Source organism: Pelodiscus sinensis, chromosome 20, assembly GCF_049634645.1.
Source record: "Pelodiscus sinensis isolate JC-2024 chromosome 20, ASM4963464v1, whole genome shotgun sequence".
Classification (NCBI taxonomy): domain Eukaryota; kingdom Metazoa; phylum Chordata; order Testudines; family Trionychidae; genus Pelodiscus; species Pelodiscus sinensis.
This window is the reverse complement of record NC_134730.1, coordinates 26,247,345-26,265,848: the sequence shown is the minus strand read 5'-3', so window position 1 is coordinate 26,265,848 and position 18,504 is coordinate 26,247,345. Positions and strand designations below refer to the sequence as shown.

General features: G+C 53.0%; 1 protein-coding gene across 5 annotated transcripts in view; it reads left to right on the top strand.

Annotated features, from left to right (window-relative positions):
* The window catches only part of SLC39A11 (solute carrier family 39 member 11), a 309,601-nt gene extending 291,403 nt beyond the window's left edge, over positions 1–18,198 (top strand). For all 5 annotated transcript variants that reach the window (XM_075904010.1, XM_075904012.1, XM_075904013.1 and 2 more), the window contains 3 exons: positions 11,939–12,037; positions 14,489–14,647; positions 16,109–18,198. In XM_075904010.1, the coding sequence (XP_075760125.1) occupies positions 11,939–12,037; positions 14,489–14,647; positions 16,109–16,187 (337 nt within the window). In that variant the 3' untranslated portion in view covers positions 16,188–18,198. The remainder of the gene's footprint in view (positions 1–11,938; positions 12,038–14,488; positions 14,648–16,108) is intronic.
* The last annotated feature ends 306 nt before the right edge of the window (positions 18,199–18,504 follow it).

Genomic DNA, 18,504 nt, shown 5'->3' with positions numbered 1-18,504 from the left:
TATCGGTTAATTGGTTAACCGACTACACTCTTACATCCCTAGTGCAAATAATCAGGATTTTTCCAAAAATGCTCAAGGACTCCTAGGGCTAGAGGTATAGTTTGAGACTTCTGTTTGACCATGGGGAGTTACTTTTTCGTCCTGTCCCTCTTTCCTCTTGCAATCTCTTGTCCGTTGTCTTTGTTCTGATTGTTAGCTCTTCAAAGCAGGAACTGTCTCCTAATGTATGTTTGCATGCAGATTAACACAAGGGAGTCTCCATCTTGGTAGGGCATCTAGGCCCTGTTGTAATACAAACACAATGCAGTAATTGTGATAATCTATACTTCCTCGTGAGTGTTGCATGTAAGCATGCCCAAGGAGAGAGAATCCATTAGAAACCAGACCGTAAGTTCTCACAAGTCCTTGTCCACAGCCTTGCATCGGACGATCAAAATCATCTGCAAGTCAGAGCAATTCTTTGGTGCTTTCCAGAGATGTGTGAGAATGTGCATCATTCCTCCTTCCCCGTCCTCCATACACCGGCTCTTCCTAGGGGAAACCTTGTAACTGTGCACTAGTAAAAATTGGAATAACTAGGGATTGTACCTCAAACTGAATGAGGGAACTCTCACTGCATTGCTAAGTTATTACCGCAGCTGCTATTTATTATTATTACGACTACTATTTAACAAGCAAAAAGATGTCAGGTGCTTTATAAGTAACTAGAGGATTAACCTGGTGTTGCTAGGATCTTTAACTCAAATAAGGTTTTTTTTCTTTATTGAAATCATTACTCTAGAGTGGGTCTGGGGAGGAGAGGTTCAGGATGCAGGTTACTCTGGGGAGAGAGGACAACCCCAACCCTCTCTTACCACAGCAGCTTGGGGTAAGGTGAGAAATGCTTCTCCACGGCTGCTGCAGCTCCAGCGGGCAGAGCTGCGGGAGGGATGCGTGTCCCCCAGATGGGGGGGACAGACAGACAAACTCTCTGAAATATACAGTAGAGAGCTGTCGTCTTTTCCACCGCTGCCCCCTACTGGCCCAATGTGGTTATAGCTGTCCCAGTCACCATTTCTGGTCCCTTTGCTGCCACCTTGTGGTCATTCTGCAGTATAACTGTCCCTTTTACCTTTCCAGTTTATGAGAAACAGTTGAATTCCAGGTACATCCCATTGTCCTGGCACAATCAACCCCTGACCTTGCTTTAAGTTATGATAAGAAAAAGCTGCATCCAACTTTAGTGGTCCTAACTTTTACCATTGAGGAGGAGTTCTTAAGCAAACGGACTCACAGACAGACGGACGCACAGACAAAACAAAGTTTCTAAAATATAGAGTAGCTAAAACAAGGTTCCTTTAGCTTTGCCATCTAAATGGGAAGCTCGTTTTATTAAGTTTATCCATGGAAAGGTTGAGAGGTGACATGATCGCCATCTACACGTCCCTGCCTGTGAAAGAGATTGCTGACTGTAGACAGCTGATTCACCTAGCAGAAAAAGGCCTAATGAGAATCAACGGCAGAAGGCGAAGCGAGACTAATTCAGACTTGAAATAAGATGCACACTTTAAGCAGTTAGCCTTGGGACCCGTAAGTAGGGATGTTGTGGCGTCTGCATCAATTGATTTCTTTAAACCGAAACTGAATGTCTTTCTGAAAGGTCTGCTGCAGGTCAGACAGGAGTTCCGGCTGGGATGCAGAAGCCCCTGGCCATGGGCCTGGGTGATGAGGGAGGTCAGACTTGATGGTCATAAAGGTTTCTTTTGGCCTGAAAAATCGATGATTGGCGGAGCAGTGTGCAGCCAGAGGGATGGGACACAACGAGGGCATGGATGGGACTCCAAAACTCATGCTTCTTCTATGACGAGCTTTACGCCGCGGGTTCGGGTCCTTAAGTCGAGTCGTTTTTCGTCGTTTGAAAAATAAAAGGAAAATGTCCGTGCTTCGTTTGAATCATTGCTCTGGGGTGGAGCGCGGGAGGAGGGGTTCAGGATGCAGGCTGCCTTGGGGAGAGAGGACAATCCCAACCCTCTCTCTCCGCAGCAGTTTGGGGCCAGGTGAGAAGCACCTCTCTATGGCCACTGCAGCAGCTCCGGTGGGCGCAGCTGGGGAGGGGTGCATGGTCCCCAGGTGGGGGAGGTCTAGGTTTGTCTCCCCCCTGCCAGCCAGAGTGAGGAATGCAGCCAACAATGCACTTTCCCCTGCCTCCCTGACGAAGGGGAACAGCCAGCAATGCTCCTGTATGAATCGGGGGTGGAGCTTTAGTGCCCCCCCCCCACTAAAGGGCACCTCCAGGGTGAGGGGCTCAGGGCTAGAAGAATCTTGGGAACAGGTGGGGGGGGGCACACTGCCAGCCAGCCCCTTTCACCTGCTTGTTGATTCTGTCTTTTCTGTATGGTTTTCTGAGAAGCAATCCCATTCCAGGCACATCCCATTGTCCTGGCACAGCCAAGTTATGACAAGAGGAAGCTGGCTACCAAATTTGGTGGTCCTAGCTCTTCCCGTTAAGGAAGAGTTCTTGAGCAAACCGACAAACTCTCTCCAATATATCATAGATATTTACTGCGCCTAGTCTGGCTATTCTTGTGTTCTCATCAAACTCTTGAACTCCACAGTATGGCAGTGAGTTCTATAGGCTAATTGTGCATTGTCTGAAAGAAATATTTCCTTTATCAGTTTTCTATATTTGGTCCCTTTCAGTTTCGCCCGTCTGTCCTTTCTGCCGTTCCAAGCTCCTCATTAGTTACATGAGTTTGATGTTGTTATTCTCTTATCTGGGTTAGAATTGCGTTCCCCACCCCCTTCCAATTTGCATTATTTGCTACTGAATTTCATGCTGTTCATCGATATTTTAGCAGTGCTCGAGTGCAAAACCTACCCCCAGGGGCAAATATTTTGGGTTCTACTCTGCTATAAGTCGGCCCGTCAGTTCTGGAGAGAGTCAACAATCCCCTTGCTTACATCTAAGGCAAAAAGGGTAGACGAGAACTCCACAATTGCGGGGAACATATCGTGTGTAATCAGAACCCCGGACTGGCATTCCAAACTCCTGGGATCTGTTCCTTCTGGCTGTGTTCCCTGCTGCAGTCCAATGATAGCTATATCATTGGTGCGCAACCCATGGGTTGCAGCGCCTAAGGGGGTCGCGGATGTCTTCCTGGGGGGTCGTGGCGCTTCGATCCGGCCGGGGGTTGGGCACGGCCGCACAGTGCTTAAAGCTAGCTGGACAGTGGCCGGGCCCAGCAGTTGGGGGACCCCGCAGCACAGCGCCTAGATCCGGCTGGCCGGGGGCTGGGACCGGCAGTTGGTGGCCCCCGCAGCACAGCGCCTAGATCCGGCCGGGGGCTGGGACCGGCAGTTGGTGGCCCCCGCGGCTCAGCGCCTAGATCCGGCTGGACAGTGGCCGGGCCCAGCAGTTGGGGGACCCCGCAGCACAGCGCCTAGATCCGGCTGGCCGGGGGCTGGGACCGGCAGTTGGTGGCCCCCGCGGCACAGCGCCTAGATCCGGCTGGACAGTGGCCGGGCCCAGCAGTTGGGGGACCCCGCAGCACAGCGCCTAGATCCGGCTGGCCGGGGGCTGGGACCGGCAGTTGGTGGCCCCCGCAGCACAGCGCCTAGATCCGGCCGGGGGCTGGGACCGGCAGTTGGTGGCCCCCGCGGCTCAGCGCCTAGATCCGGCTGGCCGGGGGCTGGGACCGGCAGTTGGTGGCCCCCGCGGCACAGCGCCTAGATCCGGCCGGGGGCTGGGACCGGCAGTTGGTGGCCCCCGCGGCTCAGCGCCTAGATCCGGCTGGCCGGGGGCTGGGACCGGCAGTTGGTGGCCCCCGCGGCACAGCGCCTAGATCCGGCCGGGGGCTGGGACCGGCAGTTGGTGGCCCCCGCGGCTCAGCGCCTAGATCCGGCCGGCCGGGGGCTGGGACCGGCAGTTGGTGGCCCCCGCGGCTCAGCGCCTAGATCCGGCTGGCCGGGGGCTGGGACCGGCAGTTGGTGGCCCCCGCGGCACAGCGCCTAGATCCGGCCGGCCGGGGGCTGGGACCGGCAGTTGGTGGCCCCCGCGGCTCAGCGCCTAGATCCGGCTGGCCGGGGGCTGGGACCGGCAGTTGGTGGCCCCCGCGGCACAGCGCCTAGATCCGGCCGGGGGCTGGGACCGGCAGTTGGTGGCCCCCGCGGCTCAGCGCCTAGATCCGGCCGGGGGCTGGGACCGGCAGCTGGCAGCCCTCGCAGCAGGGGGGTTGCAGATCAAAAAAGGTTGGGCACCACGGATCCGTATAACGGGATTGATAACACTTATCTGGTCATAAGAGGTGGTGGCTGTAGGCAGTCGTTCTATCTCATGTTTAAGTGCTTTGGAAAACGTAAATCTGAGGGGAGGAAAACCTGCCCACCAGTTGTGCCAAACGTTCCTTGAACATTGGCACATGTTTAAAAAAAATAAAAACATTGACAACAGGCCTGCACAGGTGTGTCACCAGATCCTAGCATCCTGCACAAGCACCGGTAGCCAGAAATCTCTCTCGTCTAGCGTGAGTCAGATTTGGAAACGAGCACGTCGTTCACCTCTTTTCCATCCAGGCCGCCTGCCCCCCACCCCTTCCCGCATGCGCGCACACGCCTTGCGTGAGAGGCTACAATGCAGCACAAGAAAGCCCTTGCGTGCTAAGGCAGCTGGGTGGAACAGGTAGGGCAGGTATGGGGAGAGGCGGAAGGCCCTGTGCTCACCACAGAACTCCTTCCCACCTGCCGGCCCCAATCAAACACCTCGACAGGCAGCCCGAGTGGAAAGCCATGATGTAATCTTGGAAACCCAAAACAATCGGCTCTTTCATGGCAAGCCGATAACAATCCAAACAGTATGTAAGGGCCTGCCATGCAAGAATACACATGCACATTATACACTGTAGGGCACTGAAAGCCGTAGTGAAAAGGAGCTTGTTAAGAATATGGGGCCTCCTTTCATAATCAGTTTGTAAAAGAATAGGCCCTTGAAAACAAGGGTTTAGGCTTATAGAAGGCTTTCTGTGCCTTGACCTTGCAAATACGCAGAGATGCCAACTTTTTCTGAAAGTGAACTAGGAATTTCCCAGCGTGGTGCCATACCAATTGGCAGGCAAGATTTGTAGGGTAGAAGGTCCAGCTTGCGGGTATGTGCCCGTAGGTGCCGGGAATTGGAATGGGTCATTTTCGTCTCCCTAGAAAGAGCCGCTCCTTGGTGGGTTTTAGAGAAGCAGGATCTGCAGCTTTCTTACCGTTACTTCCCTGTGCTCTGGCCAGCAACCGCCATCGCCACCACCTTGGAACAGGAATGATAAACATTGCTTCCCAGCTGGACGCTGATGAGAATCTAGAAGAATCATTGTCTTCCTTGAAAATCCCGTCAACCTATCCCTTCTTGGGGGTTTGTGGTGGTAAAACCATGCCTGGCTCTTTTCTGTGTATTCTTCATCGGTGGATCTCAAAGTGCTTTCTGAAGGAGAGAAGTATTAATTGCCCCCCTTTTTCACAGTTGGGGAAACTGAGGCACAACAAAGTACAGGGTACATTTCCAAGAGTATCTAAAGATGTGTCTACACAGCCCTCTTAACGCCAAATAAGCTACGCAGGTTGAGCTACGCAAATTGCGTCGCTGACTTTAAATGTATTTTGAAATAACTTATTTCGTAATATTTCGAAGTAAACCGCTGTTCCGAAATATCCCTTACTCCTCATGGAACGAGGTTTCCAGAGACGTCGGAATAGCGTGTCCGTTATTCCGAAAGCTGTGTTGAAATAACAGGTGCACAGTCCAGATACAAAGTAGCTATTTCGGGATACCGGAGGTGTCCCGATATAGCACCGCAGTGTCGACGTACCCTAAGTGACTTAGGGAAATTAGTTGCGGCTTTAGAAGTGATTTAGGCCTGCAGGCGCCTCAGCCCCACTAACTTGCTCCTTAGTGCCGGAGTTGCTCAGAGTATGTCTACATGGTGCCAGACAAGCGAACACCCACCAGTTCGGTGCAGGCTCGCTGGCCGAGTATGGCCCTGGGCGTTGGGCTGACCTGTACTCAGGTGTCTCCCCTGTGCCACCACCCTCACGGCCACATGCCCATTGCTCTTTGGAGCTCAAGCAGAGCTAGCGCAGGCCTGGCTACCTGGGCTGGGAGGCCCCTGCCCAGCTTCAGCGTAAACACACCTGGACGTTTTTCTCCAAAGAGACTTTTCCGGGGTCACCCATCAGCCAGCAGCAGAGCTAGGAATAGACCCCAGGGCTGTGTCTAGACTGGCCTACTTTTCTGGGAAATCAGCCACTTTTTCGGAACAACTTGCCAGCTGTCTACACTGGCCGCTTGAATTTCCGCAAAAGCCCTGACGATCTCATGTTAGATTGTCAGTGTTCTTGCGGAAATACTGTGCGGCTCCCATTCGGGCAAAAGTCCTTTTGTGCAAAACTTTTGCGCAAAAGGGCCAGTGTAGACAGCGCAGATTTGTTTTCCGCAAAAAAGCCCCGATCGCGAAAATGGCAATCGGGGCTTTTTTGCGGAAAAGCGCGTCTAGATTGGCACAGACGCTTTTCCGCAAAAAGTGCTTTTGCGGAAAAGCGTCCGTGCCAATCTAGACGCTCTGTTCTGAAAATGCTTTTAACGGAAAACTTTTCCGTTAAAAGCATTTCCGGAAAATCATGCCAGTCTAGACGTAGCCCAGGTGTATCTGAGCTCCAGTAGGCAACACCTCCCTGTTAGTCCCATTTAAACCCAGACCTGTTTGTACTTTGGGTGATGACTGAAGGGTTGTCTTGCCATCTGAGAAATGGGTTTATGATGGTGGCGACAACTGTCCCTGTCTGCTTGGATCTCGTTAATGTCTATTAGTGTCTGCTAACACCATTAATAGTGTCTGTTAGTGTCTACTCACACCGTAACTTACTTCACCGTCTTCTTGACTGTGGGTCCACCCCCTTCCCGGTGGGTTCAGATTCATTCACAGTTGTGCCTTTCAGGCTGACCCCTGCCAGGCTCAGATGGCTGCACTCAGTTATCCCCCAATCTCCTGCCTCTAGTTGTCCCCGGCATCCTGCAGTCACTAAGAAACACACTTGGTTCAGACTGCTAGGACATCTGCTTTGCAGCGTGTTCTCGTTGCAATAGGAGGAAGCCTTCCAAGTGTCTCCACCTATTTCCTTCATAAGGAGCCCTTTGTTTTCCTGACACACAATGCAGCTTTATTTGGTTCCGGCTTTTCCCTCCCAGCTGCTTCCCAGAAAACTCTTCGCAGAAGTAGGGAGAAAAGGCGAGCGGCTTAGGGGTCTTGTACTTTGCAGGTCTGGAAACTTTTTCACCTCCGAAAACTCCAGGAGTACAGGATCTTTCGAAAAAGCCTGCCCTTTTCGAAATAACCACGTCTAGACCGCGGTTCCACTTTCGAAAGAGCGCCTTTTCGAAAGCGCACCATAACGTGATTATGCAAATGAAGCACGGGAAATTCAAATCCGCGCTTCATATGCAGTTTCGTTTGTCTGCATTTGCATTCCTCTCTTGAAGGCGGAATGCAATGTAGACATATCCTAGACACACAGAGGCGCATGGCCATGTTCTTTCTGTGCTTTGAGCCAAGGCAAAGCCAGAGGGAAGGCGTCTGTCCCCAGACTCTGTCCTGTTAATGAACTCTTTGCACCCAGGTACAATTGGCAGCATCTGGGAAACGTTCCACGCCCGAAAGGCCGGGGTATTGTGGAGATGATGGGAGGCAGCAGCATTCCCTGTGGCAGCTATCGGGTTTCTGGGGTGGGAGGGATGGCAGGGGAAGCTGGGGGACCTGTGAATGAGCAGAGAAAGGACCAGGAGCCTGGAAGACCATGGAGCGCCTGCATCCAGGCCATAAGTGGCAAAGCAAGACGGGAGCGAGGCCAGGAAAGAGCCAAACTTTAGAACTGAGGAATTCTCAGGTTCCTATCCCTGTCCGTCCAGTAATGCCTCACCTGTTAGGTGGGGCAACACTCCCCACTTCCCTCCCGCTGTCACCTGCGGGTTAATCAGCAGCTGGGTTTCCAGCCACGGTTTCCCGGTTTTTTACAATTTCAAAGCCCTAAACCCAACAAGCCTGCCCCGGTTCGATCGCCGCAGCCTGGTGCCTTCCGCGCAGGCATGAGGCGCCGGCCACCCACTAGCGCGTGTTGTCTGAGCACTGTGCTGGCCCCAGTTCCTCCCCGGGCAGTGCCCGCTCACGCCCAGCAGGGCCTGTCCGAAGGAGCATGGACAAAGAGTGCACAGGAGAGTCCAGGGACAGGAGAGGAACCTGGAGAGTGGCACGCCTGTGTGGGGACTCCCAGCTGGAACGGAAGGGAAGCCTGAAACAGCTCCTAGCCCTGAGCCAAGCCTGTGACCTCTCCGAGCCTTACGCCCTCGGGCAGAGAAGGGCACCTTGCTCCATTGCCACTTCAAAGGAGGACTTGGATCAGGTCCGCTTTTTGTGGTGGGGGCTGGGAACAGGCTACACGCTCCAGCTTGAGGCTTCTCGTAGCTAGAAGGGCGAAATCTTTTGTCCTTGCTGCATTTCCCTTTCCCACATCTGCTCCCTGACAGCTTTCTCACAGCCTCTCCTTGTTCGGAGGCAGCCACAGCCCCGTAGGGACAGAGCAGAGCAGGGCATGCCTCCCCTCTGGGATCGGTGCTGTTGTGTGCGTGTGGTGGGGGAGAGAGATCGGGGTTTCTTTTTGTCCGGACCCCCTTCCATTCACACTTCCCTCTTCCACCCAGTAATTTGTTGTGGTCGGAGCCAGTAATAGCGGCTTTGTGCTAAGGCAAGGGAAGGAGCAGAGGGCGGGAGGGGGGGGAGAACTCCAGCACACAGACAGCAGCTCCACTGTTTCTATACGGGATGTTTTCCCTGCACCCCCACACCCTTGAATAATGTTTTTGATTGTAATGGTCCGCCCTGGTTAAGGACCCCTCCCCCTCCCCCGCTTTTCTCTCGTGCTCTCTTCTGTCAACCACGTTAGACGTTGAAACAACCCAGTGCGATTTTTCTTCCCAGGCTTATTTGACTCGTACAAACACCCATGTTTAAAGCCGCACCGGCCGCTGTCCGCGGCTGGGGAAAGCATGCAGCCAGCCCCAGTGGCGAGGTTGCCGGTGTGTTCGGGAGCAGGGCAGCGCAAGCCGAGCCTGTGGTAGGACTCTCGGCCTCCGCTCTTGGCTAGCACTGAAGTGCCTCTCCACATTCAGAGCTGTTCACCTGTAGGTTCTAGGGTTGCCAGATGGTTTAACAAAAAATACCGGACACCCTCACACACACCCCCAAACAGGAAACACCGGGAAAAAATTCTGTTGAGGAAAAAAAAGGGAGGGTGGGGAGACCAAAGTTGTTGAGCAAAAAAAAAAGAGGGGGGGGGGGAGCGCTGTGCCTTTAAATGGCCCCAGGCTCCTCACTCCCCTGCCATATGTGGCAGGAGAAAATTGTCCCCACCAGGCTTCCATCTGAGGGAAACAGGATGACTTTTTTTTACCGGATGGGGGACCCGAATAACCTATAGTCCGGGTGAAAACCAGACACCTGGCAACCCTAGTAGGTGCTCCCCTGCTCGCTCCGTCGCCTCCCCGCTGCCAGTTCCGCGGAAGGAGCCTGTTGGCATGTCAGCCGGACGCTAGGAGAGCCGTTCCACGACGCGTCGCGATCGGAACCAGCTTCTCCCCACGCCGGGCTGCCTACTCGCCAGCCTCGGAACCCTGCCTGCTTGCGGCGGAAGGGCTGTGGCGAGCGCTGCCATGAAATCAGAGGCCACGAAGCAAAACCACAATCGGTTTCCCCACCAGCCCTGGTGTCAGGAGGCCACCGCTTGGAGCTGCACAGGATGCTTCCCTGCCGGTGTTATCTGCCAGCGGCGGGAGCAGCAAGGGGGAAGCGGGGATAGAATGGGTAGCAGAGCGTAGCTCATGGACTTGCTAGGACCTGTCTCCAGGTTGATTCTGTATTTGGCGCAATAGCATCTAGACAGGGTCACCTACTCCACCGGCTGAAGTGTCAGGGGGTTGGAGTGTCAGCAAGGCGTGGAATGGAAAAGCGGGGCCAGGATGGGTGAAAGCAGCAGCCCTGAGGCAGTTACAGACCCGGAACCACAGCTGGAAACACCTGCAACCTACATGGCGAGGTGGAGACTCCCAGGCCGATTCTGTTTCATCGGCCGCCTGCAGGCTTTGGACCGGTCTGTGCTTTGGCTGCGGTTTAACCTCTCAGCTACTGGATGGTGCATCCGGGGTCCTCGAACATCAGTCAGATTCTGGTTTGGGGGTGCAGGTTGCCGCTTTTCTAGTCCACGGTGCATCCCCCCCGCTGGGCGATCCAGGCTGTGGATGTGAGCTGGGTTGCTTTCTAAGCCTGTAGGTTAAAAACACACGACCCTGCAGCTCCGAGTCACATGCAGGAGGGGATAAAAGCAAACAATGCGGCGACTGTGCACCCGGACAGACAGTGGGGGAGAATAGCGTTAAATGAGAGGGATTCACCTCTGCATTATCAGATGGATGCTGAAAACAATGCGTGTCTGACACACCCTCCCATCATGGCAGAGGCATCTCCGAGAGCAGGACACTGGCCCCTTTTGGAGAGCTAGCCACACAGGGCTGCCTCTAAGGATGTGTGGGAGTAGCTCCGTGGGTCCTTTCACTCCTCCTTTGGCGCCCACTGGGACAAGTGGGGATCCCATTCCGGTCCCAGGAGCCCCGAGCCGTCTTGCCGGGGGGCTCCGATCTCCCAGAATCCCCTGCAGAAGTGCAGTGTTCAGAACGGGTCGTTCTCAAGGCAGCCTGATGGGCTTGCCCCCTGCAACATGGAGCAGTCAGCGAGGGTCTGTTTGTACTGCACAGGACTCCTTTGCCCTTCGCTTTGTTTTCCCATCCTTGTCCCCCTCCTGCCAACCCAAATCCTCATGGTTCTCTCTCCCCCCCTGGGAACTCCCTCTCCTCCCCTCCCATCTTTGCCATTCCTTAGTGCAGGGCTACTCAACTTCGGAAGCGCCAGGGGCCACAAAGATGTTCACCGTGCATGCTGAGGGCCGCAACTTAAGTGTGGTTGCCAATATATGCAAAAAATGCAAATAGCTTCTTTCAGACCATGCCCCAGCTCTCCCGGCACCTCCTCCCTGGGGGCTAGACACGCCAACACCCTGTACCCGGCTGTTCCAGCCAGCCTGTCCGCTTGCGTCTTTCAGTGCTCACCCGGCCTGGGAGACGCCTCGCCATTGTGGAGCGTGTTCCCAGTGGAGGCCATGTTCAAAGGATCCCACCTGCGGGCCGCGTGTTGAGCCCCGTGTAAACTCAAACTGCACCACGGGCCGCATGTGGCTCCCAGGCTGCGTATTCAGGAGTCCTGCCTTAGTGGGTGTTTTTCCCTTTGATATTTCCATAACCTCTGCTCCTTGTTTTCCTCCCCCTTTCCTTCCCCCCCTTCTCCCCTATTTATTTTGGGTCTGCACATCCTAAATTCAAAACTCCGGTCATCTGAAGAAGTGGGCTGTGCCCATGAAAGCTGATGATACCAGCTATATGTTTTGATCGTCTATAAAGTGCTACCAGACCCGTTTTTGTTTTTTAAGTTTATCCTGTACAGACTAACTCGGCTACCCCCTGAAGCGTCTAAACAACCCGCAGTTCTCTCTGTTCAGCAACCAGGTACAGGGGTCTGGACAAGGGTTTGAGCTCAAGACTAAGGCGTTGAAAGTCTTGGGCTTTGATTGTCTGGTTGTATCCTTGGGCAAATCTTTTCATCTCGCTCTCCGTTGCATCCAGGGGCTGATGGATGTTCACGGAGCGCTTTGAAGTTGAAACGCACACTAGAAACGCCTTGCGTTAGCATGATTAGAATTGTCCCCAAGGGCTGGGAGCACTGACATTAAAGAGATATACTTAAGGACTGTTTTATGCCCTGCCTGTCTCCTTCCTGAGGAATGATATGTACTGTATTTTGCTTTTTTTTTTTTCTCCCCGTAGGAACTTAGCAATTGGGATTGGAATTCAGAATTTCCCAGAAGGCCTTGCCGTCAGCCTTCCTTTGCGAGGAGCCGGATTTTCAACATGGAGAGCGTTTTGGTAAGCAGTGCTTTTCCTGGAACGTCCTTCACATGCCGAAATGTGTCCTTCCGTCCATTTCTTAGCTGCTGTCACTGCATAGGTGCCTGTAATGCGCTGCTTCCTATGCTACCTCCTATTAAGAACATCAGAACGGCCACACTGGGTCAGACCAAAGGTCCGTCTAGCCGTGTGTCCTGTCTGCTAATAGTGGCCAATGCCAGGTGTGCCAGAGGGAATGAACAGAGATGGAAAACATCAGAGGACTCATCAGAGGCTTGACTGTTTGCGGAAAAGCTGCTCCATTTTTGAAGCATTCTCCAACCTGTCACCTGGCTTGGTGACAGGAGGCCGGGTCTTACTGGTCTGGTAATACTGACGTTTTCACAGTGATTAGGGCTACGGCTACACTGTAGTCTTCTTCCGCAAAAGCTTATGCAGATGAAGCGCGGAGTGGAATGTCGCCGCGCTCCATTTGCGTCATTAACTAGCAGCCACTTTTGCACAGAAAGGAGCTGTATAGATGGCTCCTTTTTGTGCAAAACCCCCCCTCTTGTGCAAGAGTTGTTCTTCCTGAAAAAATGAGGAAGAGCAGCTGTGGGGAGCACGGGGCCAGTGGGGGACTCAAGCGACTGCACCCCGTGGCGTTTCAAAGCAGCAGCACCGCATGGAGCCGGGGTCAGTTAGGGACTCAGAATCCCCAGCTGGCCCAAGGCTCCACGCAGCACTGCCGCTTCGAAGCACCCCTTCCTCTTCCCCCCCTTTGCTGCCTCTTTCTGATAGAGGCAGCAAGGGGGGAGGGGGAAGCGACTCGTCGAGTACCCTGTCGACGAGTCGGTCACGTCTCTAGAGCCCTAAGGCCTTTGTCACACCTCCGACTTGGTGTTGCTCCAACACATTTATAAAAACTTAACTTCTGACCTGAGAGCGACTTTCTCTTCCCTGCCCAGGCCTGGCAGTGCTAAACGTACAACCATGTTTCCGATGCTCTTATCTGACTGCTCATAACCACCAAGGTTATTCATGCCATTCCCAGATGTTTGTGCATCCCTGCCTATCCAGCTGCCCGGTTGTGTTCTTCTTAGTGCATTCTGGGATATTCCCGGCAGCTAGCCCCGTCGTGTCACAGCAGAGGACAGCAGCTGAAGGACATCCTCACAGGTGGCACGGTCGGTAGTGCATTCTGGGATGTCTGACCAGACAGTGCTGGAAGGAAGGCATTAGGCTGGCATAGTTAGGAGGACCTAGCGCAGCAAAAAAACCAGGGTGATGGACCGATTGCAGAAGAACAACCTAGACCACCGGCAAAGGCAAACCATTGTTGGCATACACAGCTAAGGACAGATGATGAGTCATCAAACTGGGTTTAGAGACTACGCCTCGATAGGATGGAAAGAGGCAAAATGGATGTGTTCTGAAAGGATCCCTACTCCAGAGTTCCTTCAGCAGTGAACCAGCATGTAGCTGCGTGTAGGGTGGGGTATAAACAGGGAGAGGAGAGGAAAAACTAGAAGACCGTTTGCCTGCCTGGATCCAGATGTTCCCAACTCTGCAAGCCTTCCAGATTCATGGAGGGGATGTGTCTTTGGCTGGGTTGGCTCACCATGGTCTCAGAAGCTCTCATTTGTTTTGCAAGAGTTGGCAAACATCTCCTTTTCAGTGTGGGGATGGGAATAGGGATGTTAAATATCAGTTAATTGAATAGTCGAATAACCTCAAGAATTCTTATCGGTTAGTCGACTGTTCTATAGTCCTTGGGGATGGGGCCGGCAACACCGTGCTCCTGCCTCACTCCTCAGGTGCTCCCTGCCACTCCGCGCTAGGCAGAGGGCGAGGCGGGACCTGGATCACAAGGAGAGTCGGTTGAAAAGCCAGATCCCCTTGCGGACCAGCTGCCTGTCACCCCGCACGCTGCTGCCTCTGATAAAGAGGTAGCAGCACGGGGTGGCAGCAGCCCCTATCTGGGGAGGTGGGTCTGAGCTCCCAGACCTGAGCCAGGCTGCCTGCCCACCCAGCTCCTAATACACTTTAAATGCAGAGCCGCAGCAGGGGTAGGTCCTGGACCTGTTTCAAGCCAGGACTGAGCCGGACTGCTGGCCAGCCTGCTAAAACATTTACTGGCAAGTGGCGGAGGGGAAGGCGTGTAGTCTATAGCATTAACCTATACGTTTTTGCTTATCGGTTCATCGACTACACTGTTACATCCCTAGATGGGAAGGCAGATTTGCATCCGCTCTGCACACTCAAAAGCACGGCAGCCTAATGCTATTCAGAACCTGCCCGGTGCATTCTGGGTTTGCAGACTTCACAGCTCCTATGGACTGGGACATACCCATGTCCTGAGTGGGACGATTAGGCCCTTGGAGTCCAGCAACTACCTGCACTACGTTGGGTACAGAAAGGGGTAAAGGAAACTTTTCCTGACGCTCATCCAGGCTTCACTGGTGGCTTTCGGTCTTGGTTCTCTTACAGGTACGGACAGCTCAGCGGCATGGTGGAGCCTTTAGCTGGTGTCTTCGGTGCCTTTGCCATTGTGCTGGCAGAACCTATCCTCCCCTATGCCTTGGGCTTTGCTGCTGGGGCTATGGTCTATGTGGTCATGGATGACATCATCCCAGAAGCACAAACCTGGTGAGGAAAATCTCCGCGGGGTTGCTGGGTTAGTCTGTAACGGTAAGAACGACGAGTCGTCCTGTGGCACCTTAGAGACTCAGCCACAGCTCTGGAATCGTGAGCTTTTGTGGGTAAAACCCACTTCCTCAGATGGGTTGGAGTGGAAATAACAGAAACCAAGTTGTCAGATGGTTTTTTGGAGGGCGAGGAATAGCTCAGTGGTTTGAGCATTGGCCTGTGAGTTCAGTCCTTGAGGAGGCAATTTAGGGATTTGGAGCAAAAATCTGTCAGGGATGGTACTTGGTCCTGCTGTGAAGGCAGGGGACTGGACTCAATGACCTTTCAAGGTCCCTTCCAGTTCTCGGAGATAGGCAGTCTCCATCCATATCATATCATGATATATTTTAGCAGCAGAACTACCTTTCAATTGTAGGACCCGTATTAATGATGCTAATTAAGTGGGCTAGATGTGTTCCATACATCGCTTTGGATGTGGAAATGCAGATGTTAAAAGTGGGAGGAATTGTCTTTGTAATGAGCCAACGAGCTCATGTCTTTGTTCCAGCCCAGGGTAACGGTACCAAATCTGTGGATGAATTCCAGTGCTGCAGACTCTCTTTGAGACAATAAATGAGAGAAAATGGCATTAGAGAACTGTGATTAAGAGTCTCAAAGCTGCCCTAGACGCGTTGGAGATACGTCCCCATTGCTTTTAATGGCGTTGTTTGTCTAAATCCCATGGGCAGTGGGTATCGTACGCAGGGGGTGGCTGTGCTTCCGCAACAGCCTACTGTGCCCCCACACACCCTCCCCGCCCCCTGCCCAGATGCCCTCCTGCTGGTCTCCAGGCTCTGCCCTGGCTGGCCTGGGCTGGGGATTCAGGGGGGCTAGGGCTGCACTGCTCCCCTGAAGCTCTAGCACTGGCCACCTGGAGCTGGGGATGCTGTTAGGCTGGGGGTGTTGTGCCCAGGGCCTGGTGGTGCGGAGGCTGCACTGTCTGGCCTTCCAGGCCACACAGCACTGGGGTCGTGGTGGGGGTGCTTTGTGCTCCTCCGGGGGTAGTAGGAGGAGAGGGGGCAGAAGGGGTGGGGGCCCTGAGGCACAAGGGGAGGGCTGAGGGTACCATCCCCGGGTGGCTGGGTCACCAGCCACCTGTGCTAAACCCCCAAGATGGCTCGGCCTGTCTCAGTGTCGGGGGAGCTCAGGTGTAGGTGCTGGGCTGTGAGCGCTCTCAGGGGCTAAGACCTGGAGAGGCAGGTCCTCTTGACACCGGCTCTCCTAGGAGCCCGATGGATGAATCTTATTTTGATTGGCGGGCAGGGTCAGCAAGATGCGAGGCCTTCGAAGGCCTAGGGGAATAACCGGGGTTCGGGTGGAATCCCTTCTTTTCCCAGATGAGACGGGAAGACGACTCTGGTGTCTGCCTGAGAGGAAGTTGGGATGCACGGGCACTCACTCCCTCTCCTTTCCTCCTTGCAGTGGCAATGGGAAGCTGGCTTCCTGGACCTCCATCTTAGGGTTTGTGGTGATGATGTCCTTGGATGTCGGACTTGGATAATGGTGGCTTACTGTTGGCCAATGGAAGATGACATCTGCGCAACTTGGCAGCAGTTGGAACTGGAACGCTTATTTCCTTCTAGATCTTTTATATGTCTATTGATTAGGTTGGGTGTTCATTATCTAGGAGTTTGTATATATTTTTTTTCTGTAACACCTTGATTATTTTCAAAGCAGAAAGATTGGTGGCTCCTTGCAGGTCCTGGGTTTCTTTTGCCACCAGATTCTTTTCGACTGGGCTACCGATAAGAGGCATATCAGTCAGGATGCAGTTGATTGTTTACTTTTTCTCCCGTTTTTTGGGGCGTTTCTGTAACAGTCGAAGCTCTTTTGGTTTGGGCCGTACTTGTTCTGTTAGTCACATTCAGGTGTCGAAAGAGGCTTCTAATCAAGCAGTAGAATAATTGGTGGGTGTGTTTGTGTGGTGTCTGAACTTCATCTTGGAGGCATGGAAGTGCTAGCACTAAGAAGGACACCTGAACAAATGAGTGTGTAGCAGCGTGTCTAATACATACTCCTAGGGCTTAAGACATTTTCAGTGTCATCAGCTCTTTTGATGGACATAAATAAGCTAAACCAACAAAAAGAGAAACCCTGTAAGAATCATATCAAGAAGGTAGAAGCTGAGAAGGTACCAGTTTTCCCTGCTGGGTATGTCATCCTAATGGGGCCTTACTCCGGATGGTCAATGGGCAATTCTTTGTCTCTTGGAAAATTTGAAAGAAGACATCTGTTTTAGAGCGTGCAAACTCGTAGGATGCAAGATGTGATTATACAGTTTTGTTCTTAAGGTGCTACATGACTCTGTTGTATAGCAGGGTCCATTGCCCGCTTGGACCTGGGGTGTTGTTTCAGAAGTTGCTGTTTGATGGTTGCTGTTTTAAATCAGACTGAAAATCGCTGTGAAGTGTTAGTGTCTGTTCTTCCCAGAGGTGGGCCTGTCCGCGTGCCATCTCCACCATCCCCCAATGAAGGCATCCATGGTAGCTTTTGAAGGGCCAGTCTTGCCCTCACGACAGCTCTTATTTTCCCCAGCACTCGTCCGATTAATTCATTACCTAAGACAGTCAGCAATGCAACACCTTGATGTGTTTTCTCCCACTTTCCAAGCATTTGTTTGGCTAGCAATAGTTCCCAAACATGCGGAGTCATTTGTCTTAACAGATCGGAAGCAAGTCCTGCTTCTCTTATACTGGGGGGCGGGCAGTAAAAACCCAGCAGTCCTCCAGAGTTAGTCCCAGCTGGGCCACTGTCGCTGCGCTTACCTGCGCCGCCACAGATATCGGGCAATCGCAGCTCTCATTGGCCGTAGATCACTGTTCGCAGCCAATGGGAGTGGCGGGAAATGATGCAGACTGGAACACCGCTTCCTGCTGCTCCTATTGGCCGCGAACAGCAATCTCTGGCCAATGAGAGCTGCGATTGCTGGATACCCGTGGAGGTGCAGGTAAACAGAGGTGGGCGCCCACCAGGGGTTAATAGTGGTGGACCGGATCCGGCCCACCCAGTCTTAGACAGACACGCACTAATGGAATATGACTGTGTCATACTAAGCTGAATAATGAAAAGCAGACGTCAAGATAATGATGAAGAACGTGCGTCCCTGCTCACTTTCAAGACAAGCTGTTCTCCCCCATCACAACGGGGTTTGATTTGACCCATCGGCGACCACGGTAGACAACTAGATTGCCTGGCTGATGTCTAGGCAGCTCAAGGACTCTTGGCTTATCTTTGTAGCGTGTATGCCGCAGAGTCCCTCATGAGAGTCGTGGGCCACGTATGCCACAGCCTCCCAGTAAACAAGACGCTCCTAGAGAGGCTGTAGCAATGCAGCCAAGGGGACTAGGCACCAATGAGCGAAGTTAAAGCCATGGAATTGATGTCGGGTTCAGTTCACTGGCTGGATTTTGTCTCTATTTATTTGTATGTAGCTCTGGGTAATACAATAATGCTGGTTGCCAATGGTCCTGACCTTTTAACTGTGATTAGTTTCAATAAATGGGGAAATCAGAGTCTTTGCTGACTTATTTTGCCTTCCCTTTTCTTCTCCTCCCTGCATTTGATTCCATTCCTTCCTCTAATTCGAGTCTTTCTCGTTTACCTGAGGGCTTTGTTCTGAGACAAACCAAAAATAGTGCATCTCAAACTACAACTATAGGTTGAACCTCTCTAGTCTGGCGCACTCTGGTCCGGCAACATCCGTGGTCCGGCGTGATATTAGTTAGCCGGATATCCACTTATCATGGGTGTGGCCAAGTTTCCTGCAGACCCATAAAGTTTGTTTACAGACACCAGTCGTGGCTCTCAGTGTTCTGTGC